The 22,487-nt window shown below is 37.1% G+C and overlaps 3 protein-coding genes across 5 annotated transcripts; 2 read left to right on the top strand and 1 right to left on the bottom strand.

The window, feature by feature from the left end:
- On the top strand, positions 1-5,024 carry LOC106151517 (uncharacterized). Of its 2 annotated transcripts, XM_087010626.1 has the most exons (5): positions 1-710; positions 972-1,090; positions 1,481-1,616; positions 1,888-2,011; positions 4,620-5,024. In XM_087010626.1, exons 2-5 carry the CDS (start codon positions 1,024-1,026, stop codon positions 4,659-4,661), a joined length of 369 nt encoding a protein of 122 aa, XP_086866752.1. In that variant the 5' UTR covers positions 1-710; positions 972-1,023; the 3' UTR covers positions 4,662-5,024. The 2 variants fall into 2 exon arrangements, with proteins under 2 accessions (XP_086866752.1, XP_086866751.1); XM_087010625.1 differs by lacking the exons at positions 1-710; positions 972-1,090 and adding an exon at positions 1,162-1,333.
- Positions 5,025-6,724: 1,700 nt separating this feature from the next.
- Positions 6,725-16,676, bottom strand: LOC106156685 (G patch domain-containing protein 1). 2 transcript variants are annotated; one of them, XM_087010620.1, is made up of 19 exons: positions 16,430-16,676; positions 15,694-15,825; positions 15,047-15,132; positions 14,539-14,693; positions 14,018-14,115; positions 13,683-13,735; positions 13,223-13,435; positions 12,651-12,795; positions 12,140-12,376; positions 11,583-11,870; positions 11,122-11,300; positions 10,401-10,528; positions 10,016-10,131; positions 9,403-9,548; positions 8,993-9,200; positions 8,586-8,744; positions 7,990-8,129; positions 7,593-7,753; positions 6,725-7,303 (listed from the first exon to the last, which is right to left on the bottom strand). In XM_087010620.1, the coding sequence occupies exons 1-19, from the start codon at positions 16,497-16,499 to the stop codon at positions 7,264-7,266; spliced, it is 2,754 nt and encodes a 917-aa protein (XP_086866746.1). In that variant the 5' UTR covers positions 16,500-16,676; the 3' UTR covers positions 6,725-7,263. The 2 variants fall into 2 exon arrangements, with proteins under 2 accessions (XP_086866746.1, XP_086866747.1); XM_087010621.1 differs by having other exon boundaries at positions 8,586-8,741.
- A 51-nt stretch (positions 16,677-16,727) lies between these two features.
- LOC106151530 (uncharacterized) lies at positions 16,728-20,463 on the top strand. Its single transcript, XM_013524847.3, has one exon. It carries the CDS (start codon positions 16,847-16,849, stop codon positions 18,206-18,208), a length of 1,362 nt encoding a protein of 453 aa, XP_013380301.2. The 5' UTR covers positions 16,728-16,846; the 3' UTR covers positions 18,209-20,463.
- The last annotated feature ends 2,024 nt before the right edge of the window (positions 20,464-22,487 follow it).

The following is a 22,487-nucleotide window of genomic DNA, read 5'->3' as shown; positions in this document are numbered from 1 at the left end:
AAAATTAAGGTGGGTCACGAAATGGTGGGTTTCCTGTCAATTGTGATGGAATAGTACTGAATACCTAACAGCATAATCATCGCCAATTTTACTAAGTACTGCAGGTTACATGGAGATCAGAAAATGTAGGCCCTAACTAGCATAAGGCTTCAGTTCTATGGATTTTTACACAAGTCATGCATCGTAAAGCCTGCATAACCTAAAAAACTATTGGAAAGCGAGCCTGCTTTTACACATTGGAACGTTTTTTATGATTTGTCAATTTCGATGCAATATTGATCTAAGACGAAGTCAATGATTATGCAATGTTTAGCACTATAATCACCTCCACTTCTGATAATTTACCACTGCTAATATGGACATTCAGAAAATGAAACTTATACAGTCCCTCTAGTCCCTGGGAGTTCAGGTCACGCCTGGAAAATGCCAAAGTGTGATAAATAACAAATACACTTTAAACTGCATAACTTCTAGAAAAATGGTCCAATAAAGCTATTATTCGAATTTGACTTGTCTTTAGTACCAAAAATCACTCAAGTGAGTTAAAAATAATAGGAACTAAGTCGAACTGTTTTCCATTTATATGGGGTCCACAGCGAATACTGCGCAGCGGCGACGACGGGGGCGACGACGACACATACATGTACGCAGGCGATGGCTCTAGGCAGGTGATGGCTTTAAGTCCAGGCACGCTGTGTCCAAATTAAGTGGTCAGTGTAACTGTTTTTGTTTGGAAAACGTGCCGCTGCTCGCAGCTTGTAGACCGCGCTGTATGATTTGTCTGTGACCATTTCACGTTGAAAGGGTTGATTTTTCTAACGACTACAACAACTGGATAATGACATTAACGCAGAAAACTATATTCTTCAGTTAAAAGGTTTGTCATTTCAAATCTCGTTTTATGCTCGGTGGTATCAATGTTTGTCACACATGACTCCAAAGTTGTGTAAATTTGTGTTTTGCATAAATAGTGTTTGACGTTTCCCACCGTGCTGTTCTAAGCCAAGACGTTGGAAGTCCAAGATGAAGAGTCTGTCATCCATAATTGTGTGTCTTCTATTGGGTTGTGCTCCGTACGTCACAGCTAAGTGTAAGTCCATTTTTCTAGATCTCAAACCCATCTCCTTCTCTCATCTTATTTTCTAGCTCTATTGCTTCTTACATAGACTATTTCGTTTTCGCCTTAAATTTTCAGAGCGCATAAAACAAATGTGTACAGATAAACCATGCGCTTTTCTTCGCACTGGTAAATACAGTACTCAACTTCTAACTAGAATTACAGTACATGTACACTTTATCTCGAACACATCTCGTGGAAGGGGACTTTTCTTTGGTAATTACACTTAATTTTATAAATATTGTCTAACTCAAAACTTTGCGTGACATCAACTAACTTCACGATCCACATGTGTAGGAATTATGCAGAGTCTGTCCCATTTCATTTATTCTTTTGACTGGTATATTATCGCTCAATGTCCAGGTCAGCTAGGTCAGGTTGCAAGTGCCTACTGCCAGCACAATGGGACTCCGTGTAACTGGGTCCACGAGGTGATGTTCCCCATCCGGTTTGACTTCACGCCCACGATCTTCGCATCACTAGCCGGTATAGATGCAAGGTAAGTTATCTCTTGATGGAAATCAACTACTTATACGTTATATATCAGCGTAAACCACTGTTATTAATTTACAGTGTTAAATTAATTTATCGTGTTGATAAAATACTTCCAAGCAAGTTCAAATCCAATAAAACTTTCGCCCTCAACTTCCCCGCCTTTCTCATAACTTTGCCTTCCATACAGCTTATTTCAATTTAACAAAGAACGCATACGGGATGAATTTAGAATATTGGTTCTTTCTTAATTACACTTTCTCCCTTTTTTTCTTCAGATCCGACAGAAATCTCCGACTTCAAGCCCTCGTTTCCAAGGTCACCCAGGCGGGGTTCACGCTGACGTTCAGCAGCTGGGCGGATACCCATGTGTACCATGCCATGGCAACCTGGATAGCATGTTGTAATAACCAGTCGGTGGTTATACACTTGTTCTAAGAGTTACATTTTCACCAATAAGACAACTGAGACAGGCAGGAATAGTTTTCTGTTACATGGTTTATTCAAGCGCCTGAAGACTCAGGTCTCTTCTACCGTATCTATAACTATCTCTCCCCTCTCAGTCTGTAAGTCTATCCTTTTATACATGAACTTAATTTACATTTTAGATTAACTTCTATTACTGACATGCGACATGCCATGCCTTAAGACCTTAAAATTTAATTGTGGATACAATTTGCATTAACGAATATGTAGATCACATATATGGAAATTAGCTCTCAATACTATTAATAGTTCACCGCATGCAAACTGTCATGCTTAGATCCATCTGGATATATTTATAATTGAACGAATATGTAAATGACATGTATTCAAATTTATGTTATCAGCTCTAATTAACGGTTCACTACACATATCTCCCTTTTTTACCGAAAAAAAAAAAAAATTAAGGAACTTAAATTTTTTTTTAAACCTATTTCACCGACACCTATTTATACTCTGTAATTCATAGAATGTTAAGCTATAATACAAAGTACTTGAACATCTTCTAATCAAAGTTAACCAAGATTTAACAATAATAAAACAATTTTAGCTTCACATAAGCATTAAGGGACTTTTTTAAACAAACTTCAGCTTTGCATAGACAGCCACACCCATTTAAATATAATTATAAGACTGCTTTACACATTTTACTTAAATCAGTCAATAGATAGTACACGTTTCACAACATAAAAACTGGTGCATGCACTTTAAAAAAATTGGATGTAAATAAAGGAAAGTGCCACATACAAAAATTAACAGAAAATTTCATGAAAATCAATCTTAGGACAATTTACTAGCCTTATTGAAAAAAAATTCCAGAGAAGTTGATACCTCCATTTTATTTTATACATTGAATAAAAGAAAAAATAATTATTAAAAATTACTCATGGACAACTTACTTATTAGAAAAATGCCTTATTTTGCAATGAGGTGGGTACCTCCATTTCTCTATACCTTTCAAGTGAGGTTTTTCAGTTCTTTCTAAAACATCAAACAAGTCATTCGTTTTCTTTCCTTGTTTTTCATTTCTGTCTTTATCCTTGTAATAAGCAGGTATATTCAAATTCACCATATCATTGTCCCTTTCCTCAGTACGCAGATCATTCTCTTCCTTCACTTGTTCGTCATTTTCTTCATTGTCCTCATGGTAACACACATTTTCAAACAGCTTGGCCTTATCATTGTCCGTTTCTCCTACATGCAGTTTTTCCTTTTCCATTACTTGTTCATCATTTCCGTCATTGTCCTCATAGTATCTCTTTTGCTCAATCTTTTCCTTCGCTTGTTCGTCATTTTCTTCTTTGTCTTCCTGGTAACACTCATTTTCCATCAGTTTGGTCTTATTGGTGGCCATCTCTTCAACACGCAGCATTTCGACATCAGGGGTTTTCATCATCTCCTCACAGGGAAACTTCATCATCTTATCATCAGTAGACTTCAACAGTTCAGCATCACTGGGCGACAACCTCTCTTCATCAGGGAACAGCAACATTTCTGCATCAGGGGAATTTAATACATCAGAATCACCACTGGTCATAAAGGGTTTCAAAATCTCATATTCGGGAGATTTTGCTTCGTCAGCAACGTCACTGACCACATTATTGTTGCCTCCATCGGGGAGCTGCAACATCTCGGCACCAGGGAATTCATCTTTTGGAGATTTGTTAGCAACACCGCTGATCACAATCTCATTGCTCTGGATCCTCTCTCCAACTTCTTTACATGTTACGGTATCTTCACCACAGCTGTCATCATCCGTTTTGCTTCTCTGCCCCGCTTCCATCTGAATGCTACGTATTATTGCTTCGAAAGATAGTTCGTTTCTGTTGTCAAACTCTGTTGTTTCTTTTTTCATAACTTCCCACAGATTTGCAAGGGAATTTGACAATAAAAGTGCATCTTCTTTGCTAGTTTCCTGCGTCTTCAGAACACTACTGATTCCACCCAGACAATCTAACAGCCTGCTGTAGATGTCTGGGTCTTCATACTGGTCCTCGTCTTCATACAGCATCTTGACTATAAACTGCCTTTCTGTCTCAGCTGCTTAAGGTGAAACCTGGGAGCTCGCCATTTGTAATAACCGGTCGGTGGTTATACACTTGTTCTAAGAGTTACATTTTCACCAATAAGACAACTGAGACAGGCAGGAATAGTTTTCTGTTACATGGTTTATTCAAGCGCCTGAAGACTCAGGTTTCTTCTACCGTATCTATAACTATCTCTAACTCTCTCAGTCTGTAAGTCTCTCTTTTTATACATGAACTTAATTTACATTTTAGATTAACTTCTATTACTGACATGCGACATGCCATGCCTTAAGACCTTAAAATTTAATTGTGGATACAATTTGCATTAACGAATATGTAGATCACATATATGGAAATTAGCTCTCAATACTATTAATAGTTCACCGCATGCAAACTGTCATGCTTAGATCCATCTGGATATATTTATAATTGAACGAATATGTAAATGACATGTATTCAAATTTATGTTATCAGCTCTAATTAACGGTTCACTACAATGTGACGAGCAACAGATTACAGACAAGGAATCACTAGTTGGGTAAAGCAGACGACACCCAAACAGCAACCGAAATTTACATCTGTTTGACTGAATTGTCTCACATAGTTTATTCGCAAGACGCGCAACCCAAAAGTAAATAGACAGAAATTAAATCAAATTAACTCGTAGCAGAATTGATTAAGCAGATGATTTTAGGTAAAGACGCCAGTAGCTTACCGCCAGCAAAGTTACTCTTACTCCATGCATGTGTGCGCTAGCAAAGTTACACTTACTGCGTGCGTGTGCGCGCGCGTTTGTGTAGTAGGGAAGGGAATAATTCTCATGTAGTTCGAGCATAACAAGAATTGCCTGATATCAGCGCGATGTAATAGTGAACGTTCAATAAATACACCGGCTTCATAGAGACTGTTTGCTAATTGTGTTGAGCACAGTGACACGGTTTGATCAATTCGGCAAGCACTTCCTTAATCGGAGAGAAAATTAAATTCTGTAATTTAATGCGGTAATACCCAACAAATTAAAATTTTGGATCAAAATCAGATAGACTCTTATGACAGCACATATAATTAAACCCTACTCTCAAACAATATCAAAACCGACAATGATACCCCTCTAAGTTAACAGGGTTTCTGCGAATTTAATTTTTTTCAAACTGCGAATCCATCAACCCAACACTGTTTAAAATAACAAAAACTTGGTCATATGAAAGCACTTTTAGCACAATAACTGTAACAAGGCAGCAAAGCTGTCAAATGTACAGACAAAAAACAGGAAATAACTATGCACAAAATAGACTACTGTCAATTCTGATGCAAAAATACATTATGTTGAACTGCAAATTCAACATCAAATTTTAATTATCCTCAACAGGTAATACCAATGTAATTAAAATATGTGACAAGTTTACACTTTGAAAATGTATAACTTCCAGAAAAAGAAGTCACTTAGACTGCTTTTCCAACTCAGACTGCATTTTAGTCCTGTATTTCTTTTTTGAAAGTTTGGCAATCATAAGTAACATGGTTTTCCCATAATGGTCATAATGGTCAAAATATTAGTATTATGGATATTCAGAAAATGTGACTAGCAAAGGTCTTCAGGCCCATGGAACTTCAAAGTCACAACTTGAAAATGCCAAAATGTAAACGAGACAGCACTGTTCTGAAATGGGTTTATTTCCATTTTTAACACTTTTTTAACACAAAACAAAATTAATAGGTTACTGCCATTTTTATAAGATCAACTAAGAAAATTGATGAAATGTGAAAAATATCAATAGAACAGTGTTAAATGTCCAATTTCTTCCATTCTGAGATTCTGAACATAGTGAATGATTGAATCTGACAAACTGCAATGATATGAGTTTATTTCCATTTTTGAAACTTTATTACACAATACACGATAACAAGTTTACCATCATTTTTACATAATCAACTAATAATGTTGTAAAATTGCAGGAAATGCCAAACAAACACTTTTAAATATCTTATTAGTTCAATAATGAAACTGTTTACATGCCTAAGAATTGAATCTGAGGAAATGTGAAAAAACAGCATAACTTCTAAAATAATGGCCCGATTATGCTCATTTTCAAACTCAACCTGCGTTTTAGTAAGATTGACCATTCCTGTGAATTTAATGACAATTGGCTTATCTGTTTTTCTTATATTGTGTTTACAGTGTTGCATATATGCTGAAAAATGAAAAAACAGCATAACTACTAAAATAGTGGCCCGAGCATGCCGGTTTTTGAATTTGACCTGCGTTTTAGTAAGATTGATTACTCCTATGAATTTCATGACAACAGGCCTAACGGTTTTCCTTGAAATGTGTTTACAGTGTTGCATATATGTTGAAAAGTGAAAAAAACAGCATAACTTCTACAATAATGGCCCGATCATGCTGATTTTCGAACTTGACCTGCGTTTTATGAATATTCATCAGCTCTGTAAATATACAGCCAAAAAGTAAAACTGCCCTCCACTTATCGTGTTTACAAGGAAAGTGCACGGCGCCGGCGCCGGCGACGACAGACGCAGGTGATGGCAATATGTACAGACACATCTGTGTCTGTACATAAAAGGCAAACAAACAAACAAACAAAAACAAGGTGCATAGTTAAAATTTATATCAGTATCAACATTTTTCAATTCAGCAGTAGTTATAATAACATGTATTCAATTAAACTTAAACTTCACATTCAGCATACATAACAAGTGAATTCATAACAAGCTATTGCAGAAAACTGTCAAATCAATTTTCAATTTTTTTTTTCTGATTAGGACATTGTCCTAATAATCTTTTCAATTGAACACGGACAGATGCTACTTATTTAGGTTCAAGGAAAAAACCCATAGTAACAAGTTCTCAGGTAGAGAAAAGTGTCTAACTTTCCAGTCAGGTCGACACAGAACACTACTCCCAAATAGACATTTTTACTGCACAGTAGGACAATGGATGTTCAAGTCAATGCCTTCTTGTTTCTTAGCTGTCCTCACATCTGTGTGGAGAAATTCATGTTCTTTACCTCTGTTTTTCCGTACATAACCAGTGAACCCACTGACATATATAAAGACACAATCAAAGCACAATATCGGACATCGTTGCCATTATTATCATCATCATCATCGCAGTCAACAAAGTGTTTACATGAAATCTGCAGCCCTCATTCTCTGTCCTTTCAGCCTAAAAGAAAGAAACAAATTTAATTCAATTGCTTAATCCATATATCTTTTTTGATCTTTGAGAAAAGAATGCATTCTGATTACTGTTAATGATGGTGAAAAGCACCTTTATAAAAAAAAAACTTAAACCAAGGAAGAAGTTTCTGTGTTCAAAGTTTGGTTGTTCTAGCTCTGTATTTTCTCAAATCCTTGTACTTGACAGATGGAAAGGAACCAATTTCATCTCTGCTTTCACAACAGAGGCACGGAATAAAAAAGAAAAAGAAATGAAAGAAAGCAAAGCAGCCCACCTCTCTAAAATCTCAGCATCAGTAGGTATCTGGTCTTTGCTTTCGTCTTCAGAACTGTCAGAGCCGCCATTGCTGTCTTCTGAGCTGGAAGGAGTTGACGTCTTCGACTTCTTTTTCTTTTTGGAACTTTTGTGTTTGTGCTTGCTCTTCTTATACTTGGCCTGTATTACACAAGATATATCACAATGGATACTATTTATAATCTTCAATCATCTCAAATTTTTATTTTAAGTTCTCGATTTATAATTGGTTTGTACTTTGATTATATCTTATACTTTTTTCATTGCATAAAATAAGGTGAGATCTTTTCACTGTTTATCAAAATAAATTCAATAACAACAACAAAAAAATGATTTATCTACAGAAGCTACAAAACAGAAAACATCCTCATCTTAACCTTCTTTTCCTTTTTCTTTTTCTTCTTTTTACTTCTGTCACTTTCTTTTGACCTGTGAGCATGTTTCAGTTTCCTGTGCACCCCTCTTTCAGATGCTGAAATAAACACGTGACTTGGGAAGCCTGGGGTTGCCAATGGACCTGCAGGAGAAAAATAATGTCTACTCAGACTGTGTTTAAAGATTGTTTTCATTCCACAGACTCAAGAAGCAATGTGGCCAAATAATTGAAAAAAAAATTGTAGAATTTTGCTGGTCCCTCTTCAATTTTACTGTCATTTGGAAAGTCCTGACACCACAGACTGTTGAGTTTGCAGTTTGGATGGGGTGGGGTGGTGCAAACCAAGAGGAGACAAACAGCATGGTCTAGAATCTTTTGAGCCTTAATTAATAAATGCTGTTGTAAAACTGGATCACTGCTTTTAAAAGAGACCATGGAAAACTGACACAGAATGTTGATGTTCTTAAAATAGTTTTCTTCCACATAATTCCATTTAACTAAATAAAATAGACTGTTTTGAAAATAATTATAAATCCTGGTGTCCATACAAATATAAAGTCTTAAAAAGTTGTTTCCCCATTTTCCTCGTTCACTCACTTTCTCCTGGTGCTGATGGTGGAGGTAAAGCTGGCCCAAATGCTTCCATTTCCTCATCCTCATCCTTGGTACCATTTTTAGTCTGTATGGCTGGAGGGGGTGACAACCTTTGTTGTAAGCTCTCAACTGGTATGGTGGAGTGTCCGTCTGCTTTTTCTTCTTTTCATGCAATTAAAAGAAAATGTAACTATGCTCGCGCATCCTTTATACAGAAGAAAATAAAGCATCCTGAAAATCTTAGCAATTTTCCATCACCTGCATGAAGGTATTCTTCCATCCCAAAACAATGAGGAAAATGTTTTCACAAGCAAAATTCACTAACCTCCATATCCACTACGTCAGAATCTTAAAAATGTAATAATTACACATATTTTTCCTTTTGAAAAAAAAAAAAAAAAAAACTCTACCTGTGGTATGTTCCTGTTGGGTTGGCACCATGACTGGTTGGTCTATGAGGGACTGCTTGTTACTGCTTTTCTCCTCTTGTTTTTCTTCCTCCTCTTCTTCCTCTGATGATGACGAACTGCTAGAGTCTGAATCTTGGAAAATTGCCTTGAACAGGTCCATGGGAGGGCGACCTTCCACCGTGACTTCACTCTCCTTCACTGAGGACAACTAAAGATTGGGGAAAAAAGTTATACAGTCTAGTTGAAGGTATTAATCTCATAGTTAAAAGTTTATTTTAAAAACTTAATATTTTCCATTTTAATATTTTAACTTGCATGAATTAGCGTCTTTCCGAGTAGAAAAGGGATGAGTGACCAATGAGTCAGAAGTTTTGACCTTAATGAAAATGATGTCACAGTCAGTAACTCACAAGATCATTTACATCTGATGTGGACTTTGTCTCCTTATTCACTGTACTCTCTGTTTTGCTCTTCTCGGCAGGGTTACGAAGCACACTACGTTTACTGACTGGTGCATCAAATATACTCTTTGGCATTCTTGGTTGTTCAGATTCATCTGGAATAGGTTTTTTTTTTATCTAAGAAAGTGCTGAATACAATATAATGAGTTCAGAAACACCTTTTTTGAATGCATAGTCAGTCTCAATTAAATTTCAAAGGTTAAAGTGTATGCATTTCTCAATTTCAATAATGCAAAATCTGTCTGATTCATTCATTATTACATCAAGATTCAAAGTAGTATATAATTAATTAAATAAAAGGATACTATATTTGAAAATAAAACAACAAAAATCCTCATACTTTAACAATTCTCAAAATGACTTGATAATCTTTACCCTATCTGACCTACGTAATTAAAAAACCACGAAGCAATCTGTCTGACTTTTAGTTAGAAACACCGTTTGGTCTAAATGGAAAAACATACCATAAATTCACCAGACATTCCTTACTATATATTTAGACACAAATCTAATCAAATGAACCCCTTTTCCTCATGAATTATTAATTTCATTTAATCTCTACCTCCAGCAGTGATGGCTTTAGGAGGACTGGGTGCTCTCTTCTCCGCTGGCACACTTAGGAAGTTGTACAAAGAAAACTTGTCCTTTTTGACGGTTGGAACTCCAACAATAGTGGACCTGTAAATTGAAAAATTTAAAGTAAAAAAGGTATTTAATTACAAAAGTGTATAATCATTTTAATGAGGCAAATTAAATATTACTGCATTCTTTCTAAAAAGCATAGTTACTTTTAAATTAACATCGTAAAGACACTTTACAAAGGCTAAGCTGAATGGGTTTTCTTATATATTTCAAGTACTTAAAACATCTAATTCATTCATATTTGTTTAGCACATCAACAAAGGGCTTAATAACCTCTATAATCAATGGGAAACAATCACACTCACCCAGGGTAAGGATCAGGCACATTAAACCTCCGACACAGCAGTCTATCTGGGTGCCACTCAAACCTCTCCCTGGTCAGTTTTCCAAACATCTTCATCTGGGCAGCTTTGGCCTGGTCGCTGATCGGTGTCTGCAATACAAACTGACCTTAGAGTACTGAGAGAAAAAGGCTGCATGAATCAGTCATCATGTTAAAGGTATTCTATGGACGCACCAGGTATATGGAATGTATATATATGAAATGGATAAGAGCTTTGACAGTTTGACAAATATTTTTTGTTTAAAAAAAAAAAAAGATGAATTGTGTCATATAGCTGATTTGTGGGTGCTTCTGCCTAGTCAATGACTGGAATCTACAAATAAAACTGAGTTAAATGTGTTAGGTGGGATTATGCTAGTTGTGACTTTACCAGCATGATTGTACCTAGCAGAAAGGAATATCAGAGACTGAAATCACAACTGTAAAGGTATATAAAAAATATGGAATAAAATCTTCTTTAGTTAAATATTAAATATAAAAGCACATTAATATTTAAGAAAATTGATTTGGGCTTTACAACTTAAAAATCATAATATCTTCATGATATAATCACCTCTCCTGAATAACTGACTATCCTGAAAATCACATAAAAATGAGTGAGGAACTTCCTGATTTTTCAAATCTGCAAACATGCAGGATGTAAACAATGATCTCCTTTGTTGACAGAGGAAAAAGAAACTCACGCTGTCATCAGGGGGCACCTCAACCTCGTCATGGTGGTCTTCAAATTTGGCCCGCGTAAACCTGGAGGCCATGAGACTGCTCATGGGTTTGAACAGCTGTGCTGCCCTCTTGAATTCTTCCTCCTCTCTCTCCATATCCCACTCTGTCATGTGAGGCAGAGCCACAGTTTTATAGCAGTCTGGAATTATAGTCAAGAAAAGGTTGAATTGCCATTCAAGTGTAAGCTTTAAATGTATGGCCGTGTTTAGTATTTTGCAAATTTTTTCAAAAGTGTGACAACGTGTTTGAGGGGACAGTGTGTTAGGGGTGACAAGAAAGGTTAAATTGCCATTTAAGTTTAAGTGTTTAATTGTACAGGTTTTACATTTTGCAAAAATTTTAAAAGTGTGACAGTGTGTTGAAAATGACAGTGTGTTAGGTCAGACAAAGCATTTATCTGCATGGGTAACAGTAGCCTCACCTACTGCCCCTTGCTTCTTCAGCTCCAAATACTTCTCATATCTCTCCTGCTTTGCTGGATCTTTCACAAAGGGTTTAAAAGAACTTGTGTTTCCCTGAAACAGTGGTGTCTTTAGCAGTGGCTGTTTAACTTCAAATGGACCCTGAACCTTTTCCCACGATGTTCCAGATGATGAGGTTGAAGATGTTGTTACTGATGATGTTGAGGAAGCAGATAATGTTGTTGAACTCATCTTGGCAGCTTCCAGTTTAGCTTTTCCTTCTGAGTTGACCAATTCAAACACTGATCCTGAAGGGAAAGACAGGTGTTTCACGATCATACAGGTTTATCTTAACATGTTTAAATTTTGAGGATAATTTACTTTGGCTAATTCAAGTTTCTTAAAAATCTTTGTAAATAATGAAAACCTTGTTTTTTTCTCTGGTAAAAAAAGAAGCACGCACACACAGGGGAGATGAGTTGTACCACTACCAGAGATTTAGTTTGTGGTATACCATTGCTCTTTCATCATAAAATTTCACATTCCCCTGTTAATCTGATTATACAATTATACATACCTATCACAGGCGTTTCTCCTAAAATTGCTCCCCTCGCACCAGCATCTAAAGATTTTCCTGAGGAACTGGCAGATGACAATTCCTTGGGTTTCAGGAACGTATGGAAGGGTTTATAACCCCTGGGAATGTGGGGAGGTGGAAAGCATTTCTTTGGTTGAAGAGGTTTGGAGGCTATTGTGAAACCCTCCAATATTCTGGTCACATGACTGGGACCCTCTGTTATTGCTCCAGGTGGACCTGAAGTACATATTGTGTCATTCAAGAGTTAACTAAAATAAAATTAAATCTTCATAATGCTGATAAGCTGCAAAAATCATCAAGGCATATACAACATGGATGTGTACGAGTGTTTGTACACATACACGTGAGAGACAGAGAGAGAGAGAATGACTCCTGCATTTATCAAATCTTCCGCTATGTCTGGGTTTTACACATTAAACATAATATGCTGATATCTAATCACACACAATTAACAAACTTGGCAAATAACTAAATAGAAGACAAAGGCTACCTTCTGAAAACCTAGATGTACGTTTTGGTGCAGTCCATCCAAAATTGTGGTCTGATTCAGCTGTAAGTTCTCTATCATAGTTTGCCATGGAATCCATACCATATATATCTTCATCATCGTCTTCTAAAGCACCCACTCCAAATGCCTGTAATAATTTCATGGCATTAAGATAAATAATAAGAATTAGAAATAAATGTCCAATTGGCATCACTCTGGGCAAAAGTTGCCAGCTTCCAATATAATAGTAAACTAAAGTCATGTCAGGTCACCAGTACAAATGAAATAGGATCATTAATGGGTCAATAATTATTTCCAACTCACCACTGATTAGTACATACTTTTTCAGTGATCAGAACTGACCTATAGTTATTGCCACTAATTTTTGGCAAAGGAAAGTACAATGCCTACATGGGGTAGAAATTTCATGAATTTGTAAAAATTACATTTTGAAAAAGTATCTGGGCCTGCAAAATACTGGAAGAGTCCATGATCTCTTGATTTCTGCAGATACTTGAACCCGCAGTTATTATCATGTCTGTAGCATGCCTGAATGTATCTACTCCATTACTAACCTTTCCTCGGATGCCCCTCTTGCTACCAGATACAGTGCTGCCACCTATGGGAGAGGGCTCAAACAAGTTGATATGGCCAGAGTGTAAAGCAGCTTTTGGATTGAGACCACTGTACCCCAGACCATGCTGGTTATCTTTGGCTTCAAAACTGATTGGGGTGACATCTTTTGGGGCAAAGGTCAACCCAGCTGCATATTCATCATAGTCAGAATCCTGGAATGATAAAGAAGTTAGTTTTCCCAGTTGATGAAATTGAACCTTTAAAGGTATTCAAATTGTTCCAGTTGCTGATAGACACTGACAGAAAATGTGTCTATCATTATACATTTCATCAAAAATCCAAACACATCATTTCATATTATCAAGCATTTTACATAAAAAGCTATTCTAATTGGACTGGCCAAAGCTAAAAATTGAAAAAATCCATAAAGTTGTAAATTTAATAAGCTTATACACTTACATCAGAATTCTGATCTGGAGGCAGAGAGCAGCCATATACTTTGCCTTCTTGTGCTAAGAATTACGAAAAACACAGAACAACAGTTTTTATTGCATATCTCTTGGTCAATTAAGAAAGAATTCAAACACTGAAAAGGCCTTGAAATCCAAATTAATTAACATTTCCTGAAAGCTGAAAGAGGACACATAAACCTGCACATTTTCCATCAAACAAATTTATAAAAAGACGCACTGAGAAAATTGTCATGACTCTTAATATTACTACATCACAAATGACTTATGTACTTAAGTTTTGAAAAAATCCTAATGAAAAAAGTACTACTTTAACAAACACACCTGTGGCCTGTTTTTTGGCTTTTCTCTTCACCCTGGGGCCCACACCTTGCCCTTCCTTCCATCCCATCTTCCTCAGCAGGCGCACACCCATGGGTAACCTGGACAGGACAAGGAATTCACAATGATTAATTCTTTTTCTTTCTTAAATGTGAGGTATGAAAAGATTAATCTTTTCACAAGGTAAATAGCTTTTGCTGCCTTGGGAAATATTTCAGAATGGCCCTTCAGCCATCTGTTTCATATTATTATAATGCTATAATGTTATTATAGTCTTGATAGAATGATAATATAACACAGTAATGTAAAGTAACATAACATTATACGTTTATTTTCATGAATTTTCAACATTGAATAAATTTTTCATTGTTACACATTGTCAGTGAAAGGGCTGAAATGTCAGACCTGAGGTAGAAAACAAATTTTTAATTCTAATTAAAATTAAGTAAATGATTTACATTGTGAATTTTTATCATGCTACTATTACAAGAGGAAACATTAATAACATGGAAAAAAATGCTCACTGTGATGGTATGATAAGGTCCTGTAATACTGGCTGGGTAAAGAAGACACCAGCATGTTCCAGTCTCTCAGCCGCATGCTTCTTCTGGGCTTGCTCCGAGGTGAAGTTGTCTGCAGTCTTCAGCTTGCGAGGCGCTATACCAAATTCCCCAAGGTCCTAAAGTAGTTCAGTTAAAAGACTGATTTTTTTCACAAATAAATCACCAGATGATTACTGTCTTTTTGTGTTAAAGTGTGGTTCATGCTTTTCTGCCAAATCAGATTGAATAAATTTTCAGCCTTTAAAAAATTTTGAGACAAAGATAGTGAATTACTATCACATAGTATCACAATGATAACTAGTAAGACAAAAAAAATCCTTCTGACCAGATTATCACATTTCAGTAAGTGTTAAACATGCATTCTTTTAACCAATTCAATGCTTACATAATAGTAATTTATTTCAGTATCATATGTACATTATGATCCAATTTGAAAAAATATGGTGTACAATTAAATGCCCATACATACCTCTGCATCCATATAATCTTCAGGTTTTTGTCCCTGGGTCTCTGCTTTGTTAGTTCTTGATGAAACAAATGAAGACGGTGTCCATCCTACAAAATGATACAACAGTACTTAATCTTATCATTCATACTCTCAAAATATCATACTCACATATGGATATGGTACATGAGTAATGTATAATGTTTACTGTAAAGTTTATAATTACTCAATAAATTTAAAGAAGTTTTTCAGTAATACAAACGTTTTGGTAAGTTTGTTGGCTCCCTGTCTGTAAATATATCTGTGTTAATGACTTAAACTGCATAATTTATAAAAAGGACAAAATATGATACATGAATGTAAGATGTGTGAAAATTTTAAGTTATTAATGTATAGAACTAGATTAAAGGTCAGGGAGGGGACAAAGAAGAAAATAACCCCCTTCATCCAACAATGCATAAAACCCTTATGAATTTCTTTGAATATAACATTTCCTTTAATAATATAATATCCTTAAAAGTCAAAACTTATATAATATATGCTCTTGCAGACAAAAAACGCAGCCCCAATCCATCTCGAACATTTTTCATTGAACATTGTGGTATATCTACAGTACATGGTTATATTAAATGTAACTTTTGCCTTAATACATACATCCCACTGAACCTCACCTTCTTTACTGCCCACAGTATTGAAGTAACCAGCAGAAAAGCCTCCTGTGAAAGCTCCATGGAAACGGCGTCTACCTTTCTCATCTCGCACTGTTTCATCTTGGACCTGAGGTGCCTTCTTTCTTGGAGCATCTGAAACACAAGAGACTTTTTCATCCAAATGTTAGACTTTTTGGAATAAACACACACACACACACACACACACACACACACATTTTGCATGTGCCCAACTTGATAACTGCAGGCAGTCAGTGTGATCAAACCTACCTCCACTTACCAAGCGACGTAATGTAAGAACAAGTCTCTTCCTCTCATAGAAGTGGTATTTTTTTAAAAAAATTACATACCCATATACTAGTATATCGTTTTATTCAATTTCAATAAAATAAATAAGTTCGAATTTAATGCTTTGGCCTAAAATTCTTGAAGGTTGCTTTTGCACAAAGTTACAAGTTCTTTTCTTACCACTGTTGCTTTCCATGACGCAGTGATTACGATGGAAACGGTCTATAAAACCAAAGAACAAAATCCACCGCAACGGCCCCATGTGTGCCCCCCCCCTCCCCCCCCCCCCCCCCCAACCTCACACATTCTTTTCAGTGTTAAGAACACAATATTTACACATTTTAACAATGAATTAAATTATATCAATCTAAACAAACTTAACTGCTCTGAATGTTTGTAAGTCTCACCACGAAGTATAAAACTGATTTTTAATTTCGGTACCAAAACATACCTTCCACAAGGGGCTCCAAAGGCGTTCCGATCGTAACAAACGTATCCTCATCGCTATCACTGTCTGCCATGTTTCTTAAAAAGTAGGTCGGATGCAGGTGCTCATTTCAGCGTGTAGCCAAAATGTAACAAAATGTTCTTTAAACATGTTGATTTCAACGTATTACAGAATGCGTTTTTCCAATTTTGAAAAGCGTAATATTTGCAAAGGAGAGATAAATAGGTTAAATCAGTTTGGTTTATTTGTGGAGACCTGAATCACGTTTGACCCAGTTAAGTCAACCAATCACGTAGAACCTAACCATTTCATGCCGAACACGGAAGTAGCAAAGTGCGCAAGAGCATCTTTCGAGGAAAACAAAGTGATAGGTGGTTTTGGGACCTTTGCCGATGGTTTCCTTAATAACACAGACATGAGATGAAGAGGATAAGCTTTAGAAGCTCAAAGAATTCCACGGACAGGTCTCCGACAGATATCCTAGCGCCGATCGCGACGAATACTGCGTCTGAACGGAGAGAACCCCCCAATGTCCGCTCTGCCCCCTGCTCGCCAAGGTGCCAGACGGGGAGGGATGAGTCAGTGCCAGTGGAATCAAATAACACGAGTAATGAAAATACACATCGTGGGAACAATGAAGTTGATGTCCCCCTCCCCAAACGCAAGGACAAAAAGAGTTTCTTTAAAGCGTTAAAGAAGAGGTTGTCTCGTAGACAAAGTGACAGTAGTTCACCGTCGACTAGATATGAACACACCCTAGAAGGGGCCAACCGCACGAGAAGGGCAGTTTCAGACATTTCACCATTTAGCAATGACCCGAGGTACGGTGATCCCCCCGTACCTGCCCCGCGGTCGTCGCTGCAATCTAAAGTGAGTAGTCCCCCAGCCACAGCCACAGTGCCCGAGGAAAGTTTCAGTCGATCTCCCACTGCCCGTATCAACGAGGAAACAAAACAAGGGGCAAGACCTTGTGATAGAACACTTGTACAGTCTGAAACTGACACAGTAGAAACAGACATTCAGACAGAACCTGCAACTAATAATAGTGTAGTAAAAGTATGTAGTGCTACAGACAGGGAGGCAGTCATTGGGAAGTGCAATAGTCAGAGTGACTTGTATTCAGATGGTGTTTTTCATGCCCCTCAGAGTAGTGGTGCTAGTAATACAGCAATACAATCTCCAGTTCGAAGGAAGGAGGCTGGTCACACTCCTGATGCCTATGGAGACTTGGTGTCCCCAGTAGATCCTGTATATGATCAGGTACAGAGCCTGACAGACCAGTGGAGTTTAACCCGAGAACTGTTTCGTCTGTCTCGATATGGCTGGTACTGGGGCCCTATCACGCGCCAAGAGGCAGAGGAAAAACTGGCCGACCAACCAGATGGTGCTTTCTTGGTGCGGGACAGCTCTGACGATCGTTACTTGTTGAGTTTGAGCTTCAGATCGTATGGAAGGACATTGCACACGCGGATTGAGCATTGCAATGGAGTTTTCAGTTTCTATGCTCAGCCCGAATCTGAAGGATACAACTCCATTGTGGAACTGATTGAAAATTCCATGAATGATTCACAGACTGGAATTTTTTGCTACTCTCGCTCAAGAAATCCAGGTTCTCCATCTTTTCCAGTTCGTCTTGCCAGGCCGATATCTCGATTCACACAAGTGCGATCTCTGCAGTACCTGTGCCGTTTTGTCATCAGACAGGCCACGAGATTTGATCACATTCAAAAACTACCTCTTCCAAACAAAATTAAGGAGTGGTTGGAAGAAAAACAGTACTGAATGGTATTGACAGTGGGGATTTTATTTGTTCAAGCTAGTCTTTCTTCTCTTTTTTTTTCAACCTTGTTACTGTTTTTCAAAAATCAGATCAACAATAATTTTTCATATTGGAAAATTGAATTTTGAATAGATTTTTAGCTGAAGAAAGTGCATTTAGGTGAATAATTTTATATATGCAAGCTGCATTAGCATAAGTATAGGTAGTGCTATCACGTTGTTACCATTTATAGGTAAATGTAATTGATTCAGTTTTTTTTCTGTTCACAATAACAAAGAATGCCGATGTTGCAGAAAAATTTATGCTGCAAAAGTCAATATACTGCTGATGGAATTTTCTTATGATGAAATGGGTTCATACTTTGGGATAATTTTCGCATCAGCATTTTATTTAGATTTAATCAAATTTTAATACCAGATTTTTTTTAAATATTGAGAGCCAATCGGGAATGTTGTTGGCATTTGCTAAGAATTTTATTTATAAATTAGCACCTTAAAATTTAACCAGCAGCAAAGTTAGAGACAGAAAAACTAATAAGATTGCATGAATGTTAACTTAAATTGTTTTTCAATCTTGAATCAGTGTTTATAAGAATTGGTAAAAAAGGACACCTGTTAGGGTATTCTGCATATGGAGACCTTCTCTCAGTTATTGACTACATCCTACCTGAACAGAAGTTTGGAGGTTTTGCATCAAAAATCACAATAATAAATTTAGCCTCAGGACCCCAAAGCTCAGCTTTACTGTGCCACATTTTGTTGATAAAATTTCTTCCACTATTAATATTATCATATTTTATCATGTCAAAGACATCTTTTCACTAACCTTGCTGTCTATCCAATGTGAAGATGGTTGATTTCAAGTTTATTGGAATTGATAAGTTTTTGTCCCTTCAAACATCCTAAATAAAGATCAGACGTAATTGATCTATATTCTGAAATGGAAACTTGAATGACATGCTGTTACATTTATTTGCCAGTCCTTCATTAATTTCACTAAGAATCGATTCAGTCCAGAAATGGTTAAACTACGAACGCTAAACATTCTCACAGCTTATCACCTTGAATTCTAGTCCCACTGATATATATGCATTTTGTGTCAAGGAAAGATGTCATTAACTAGAGCACTTAAACTTGGGGATCTAGGCCGGACATCTTATTCAGAGTAGCTCTGTAGGAGTTTACATGTTACTGTGTACACTAAGGAATGGTCTTTGGACTAGGTTTTCTCTTTATATAAGTCCAGATACAACCTACATTGTACATTCCTTACAATCGAGGGGGAAAATTATAACAGTCAAACACCTAGTTTCAAAGTACTGAAAGTGACTCCATTACAAAGCACGTTTTCTGTCAGATTTTAAGTATATTTCATGTTTATGTTAACTGAACAATCGTTGGTTTTGTTACCAAAAGGGAGCATACTGTGAACATATTTATTTTTGCTCAACATTTTTCCATGTATTACTAAAAAAGCACCCTCCATCTTAAAATAAACTATTTTGTGTCACTGTTATAGAAGAGAGTCACATTTAGTACTAAGACTGGGTTCCCATGCCTAGATCGATCCATCTGGATTGGTCTAACTCTCTGGGGAGTCTCACTAAATTGCTATCAACTAACCAGCTTAAATGTCTGTCACGCCTACCGAATTAGCTAGCAGGTGAAGATAATTACCCCCTCACAGCTTTACTAGGCTTGACAGACATTTAAGCTGGCTAAGTTGATAGCAATTTAGTGAGACTCTTCAGGGAGATGGATCAATCCAAATATCCCTTAGGAACTCGGGGTGACCAGGGATGACACACATAGCCATTTGTTGCATACTGAAATGATAGCAAACACTGGAATATTTTTTGGTGTCAACATCGTATTTTTACAGACGTATACCAAAATCTGGCAGAAAAGCGTGGGTGAAAGTTTTCAGGATTATGCCCTATTTAAAGAAATATCAGTCTTGATTTTGATTGTTTTTCATATAGTAGAAAGGCATTGAGAAATTGCAAGCTACATGTTCAGTGTTTTCAGTTTTTATAACCTTCCGCCATTGCAAAAATCGTTGATATTGTTGAGCAAATATATATTATCACAAGATTGTCAAGTATGCGTGACTTCCAGTGTTAACAAAGATGTTAATTTTTACAAGCAATTTAATGTTGGTGGTTAATGCAGACCTTATACCAATACTGCTTCCATTTTGTTACTTATAATTTGGAATCATTGCTTATTGAATAAAATTATTTCAACTGTTTTTGATACATTATAAGTGATTGTTTTCCTGATTTTTTGCATATTTTTATGGATTGTTAATCTTATAATCCTGAGCTTTCAGTTCAGCAGTATGAAACTGTTATAATATGAGTTAATTGGCATGTGACTAACATGTAAAGTAATTGGTTTCTTGCCAACTTTTCAGTAATTGCAATAAATTATGGCAGTATGATTCAGAGGCACGTTGGGCATGAGTAATTAAAATAAGAACAACGCGGAGGAGCTTTCAAATGTTACAGACACCATATTGCAAAACTATTGCAAAAATATTTGAGAAGCACGTCCATCGTGCGACTTTTGGAGGACGCAAATAGCACGTAGAAACTTTTCACCAATTACTTGATTTCTTCCCTGCGATCTAGCTACGTCCTAGCCGGACGCAAGAAACATTAAAACCGTGCGTCCAAAACGTAGTTGAGACCTAGGCTTTAAAGTTGTAAAAAACAACTTTAATGTAGATCTTCAAAGGTGCATCAATATACATATTTCTATCGGTAACGTATGTATTGGTATCGTTACCGATACATAAGATTGTTCAGGCTCGTAGCCAGCAATTTCAAAAGGGGGGTTCTTTTTCTGAAAAAAAGTGGACCTTTTTTCCATAAAAACTTCATGTATACCTAGATCAAATTTTACCCAGAGTGGACTTTTTCCCAGCAAAAGGGGCGGTTCTTTCGAACCCCCCGAACCCCCCCCCCCCCCCCCCCCCCCCCCCCCCCCCGGCTACGGGCCTGTTGTTGTTGTTGTTTGTTGTCTGTCGCAACTATGTGAGTGCGTGAAACATCATACATGAGCGCACGTATTTTTCTACGATGCACATTCCTCTTTGTTACGTTGTCGTAGCGAGTTTGATATCCATCGATAGAAGTATATATATTGATGCACTGATACATACGTTACCTATGTTTTTAATAACTGGTACCTGCCTCCAACTTCTGGTGAGCCAACACCTATTTTTACTGCACATTACGTTACAATAAATTAGAAACGGGGCAAGAGGGGGAAGTTGTCTTCAAAAGATTTGTAAAGATTTTTCATATGATACATACGTTAACGGCTACGTTACTAAATTGAGCGTAGATTGTTGTTGTTAGGGCTATTGTTTCCGTTGTTAGTTGTAGGCCACGTGGGCGGTTGCAATGGGAAGGTTGCAATGGAAAGGCGCAAGTCTGCTTTGCGAGTCGCAGGGGCCACTTTAAGCCTAGGTCCCAACTACGTTTTGGACGCACGGTATTTAGGTTCCTTGCGTCCTGCTAGGACGTAGCTAGATCGCACGTAGCGGCTGTTGATCATGTCTAAAAGTTTCTACGTGCTGTTTGCGTCCTCCAAAAGTCGCAAGATGGACGTGCTCCTCACGCACGAACTCCCACGTTTTGCCCATTTTTTTGGCCGTAGACCACACGTAGCAGCCCGTACGTTCGGTTGGGACCTAGGCTTTAGGGACGTTAATTGCCAGGTGCGATGGCCGTGGAAATTGTGCTTATTTCTTGAGTTTGGCACGCACTGACAGCTTACGAAGAGAATGCAACGCACGGCGAAATAGTTCCCTTTTGTTTCACACTTGCCTCTCACGCTTGTGATGACGTACTGACGGCGTACGTCAGTTTTGGTTCCTGTTCTCCCCTTCTTTCTTCTTCCACCTCCCTTCTTTTCTGCTCTCTAAGCTTCTTCCTAACATCACTTTCAGCAACTTTCTTTATCATCAAATGCCCTTTCTTGCCTTGCTGAATTGGAGATTTGAAAAAGAAGGCATTTAATTAACTCCATGCAGTCCTTTTTGGCCCTACATGGATTTACTGTTATCAAGTCATCCATTTACTCATTAGAGTGGCAATTATATAATTCAGCATATTGTTTGTATTGTAACATACTAATAAAGACTCCAATACATCCAAATTAGTCAAACGGGGTCTACTTGGAACCCCTCACCAAGACTTATGGGTTTAACCATGGATTCTTTCTCAATCTGTTGAATGCGTATCAAAGCAAACCACACTAAAAAAATAAAAAT

This window comes from Lingula anatina, chromosome 4 (assembly GCF_051362555.1).
Source record: "Lingula anatina isolate TDL-2025a chromosome 4, LinAna3.0, whole genome shotgun sequence".
NCBI classification, from domain to species: domain Eukaryota; kingdom Metazoa; phylum Brachiopoda; class Lingulata; order Lingulida; family Lingulidae; genus Lingula; species Lingula anatina.
Note: the sequence above shows the minus strand (reverse complement) of the source record. Positions and strands in the feature narration are given on the sequence as shown.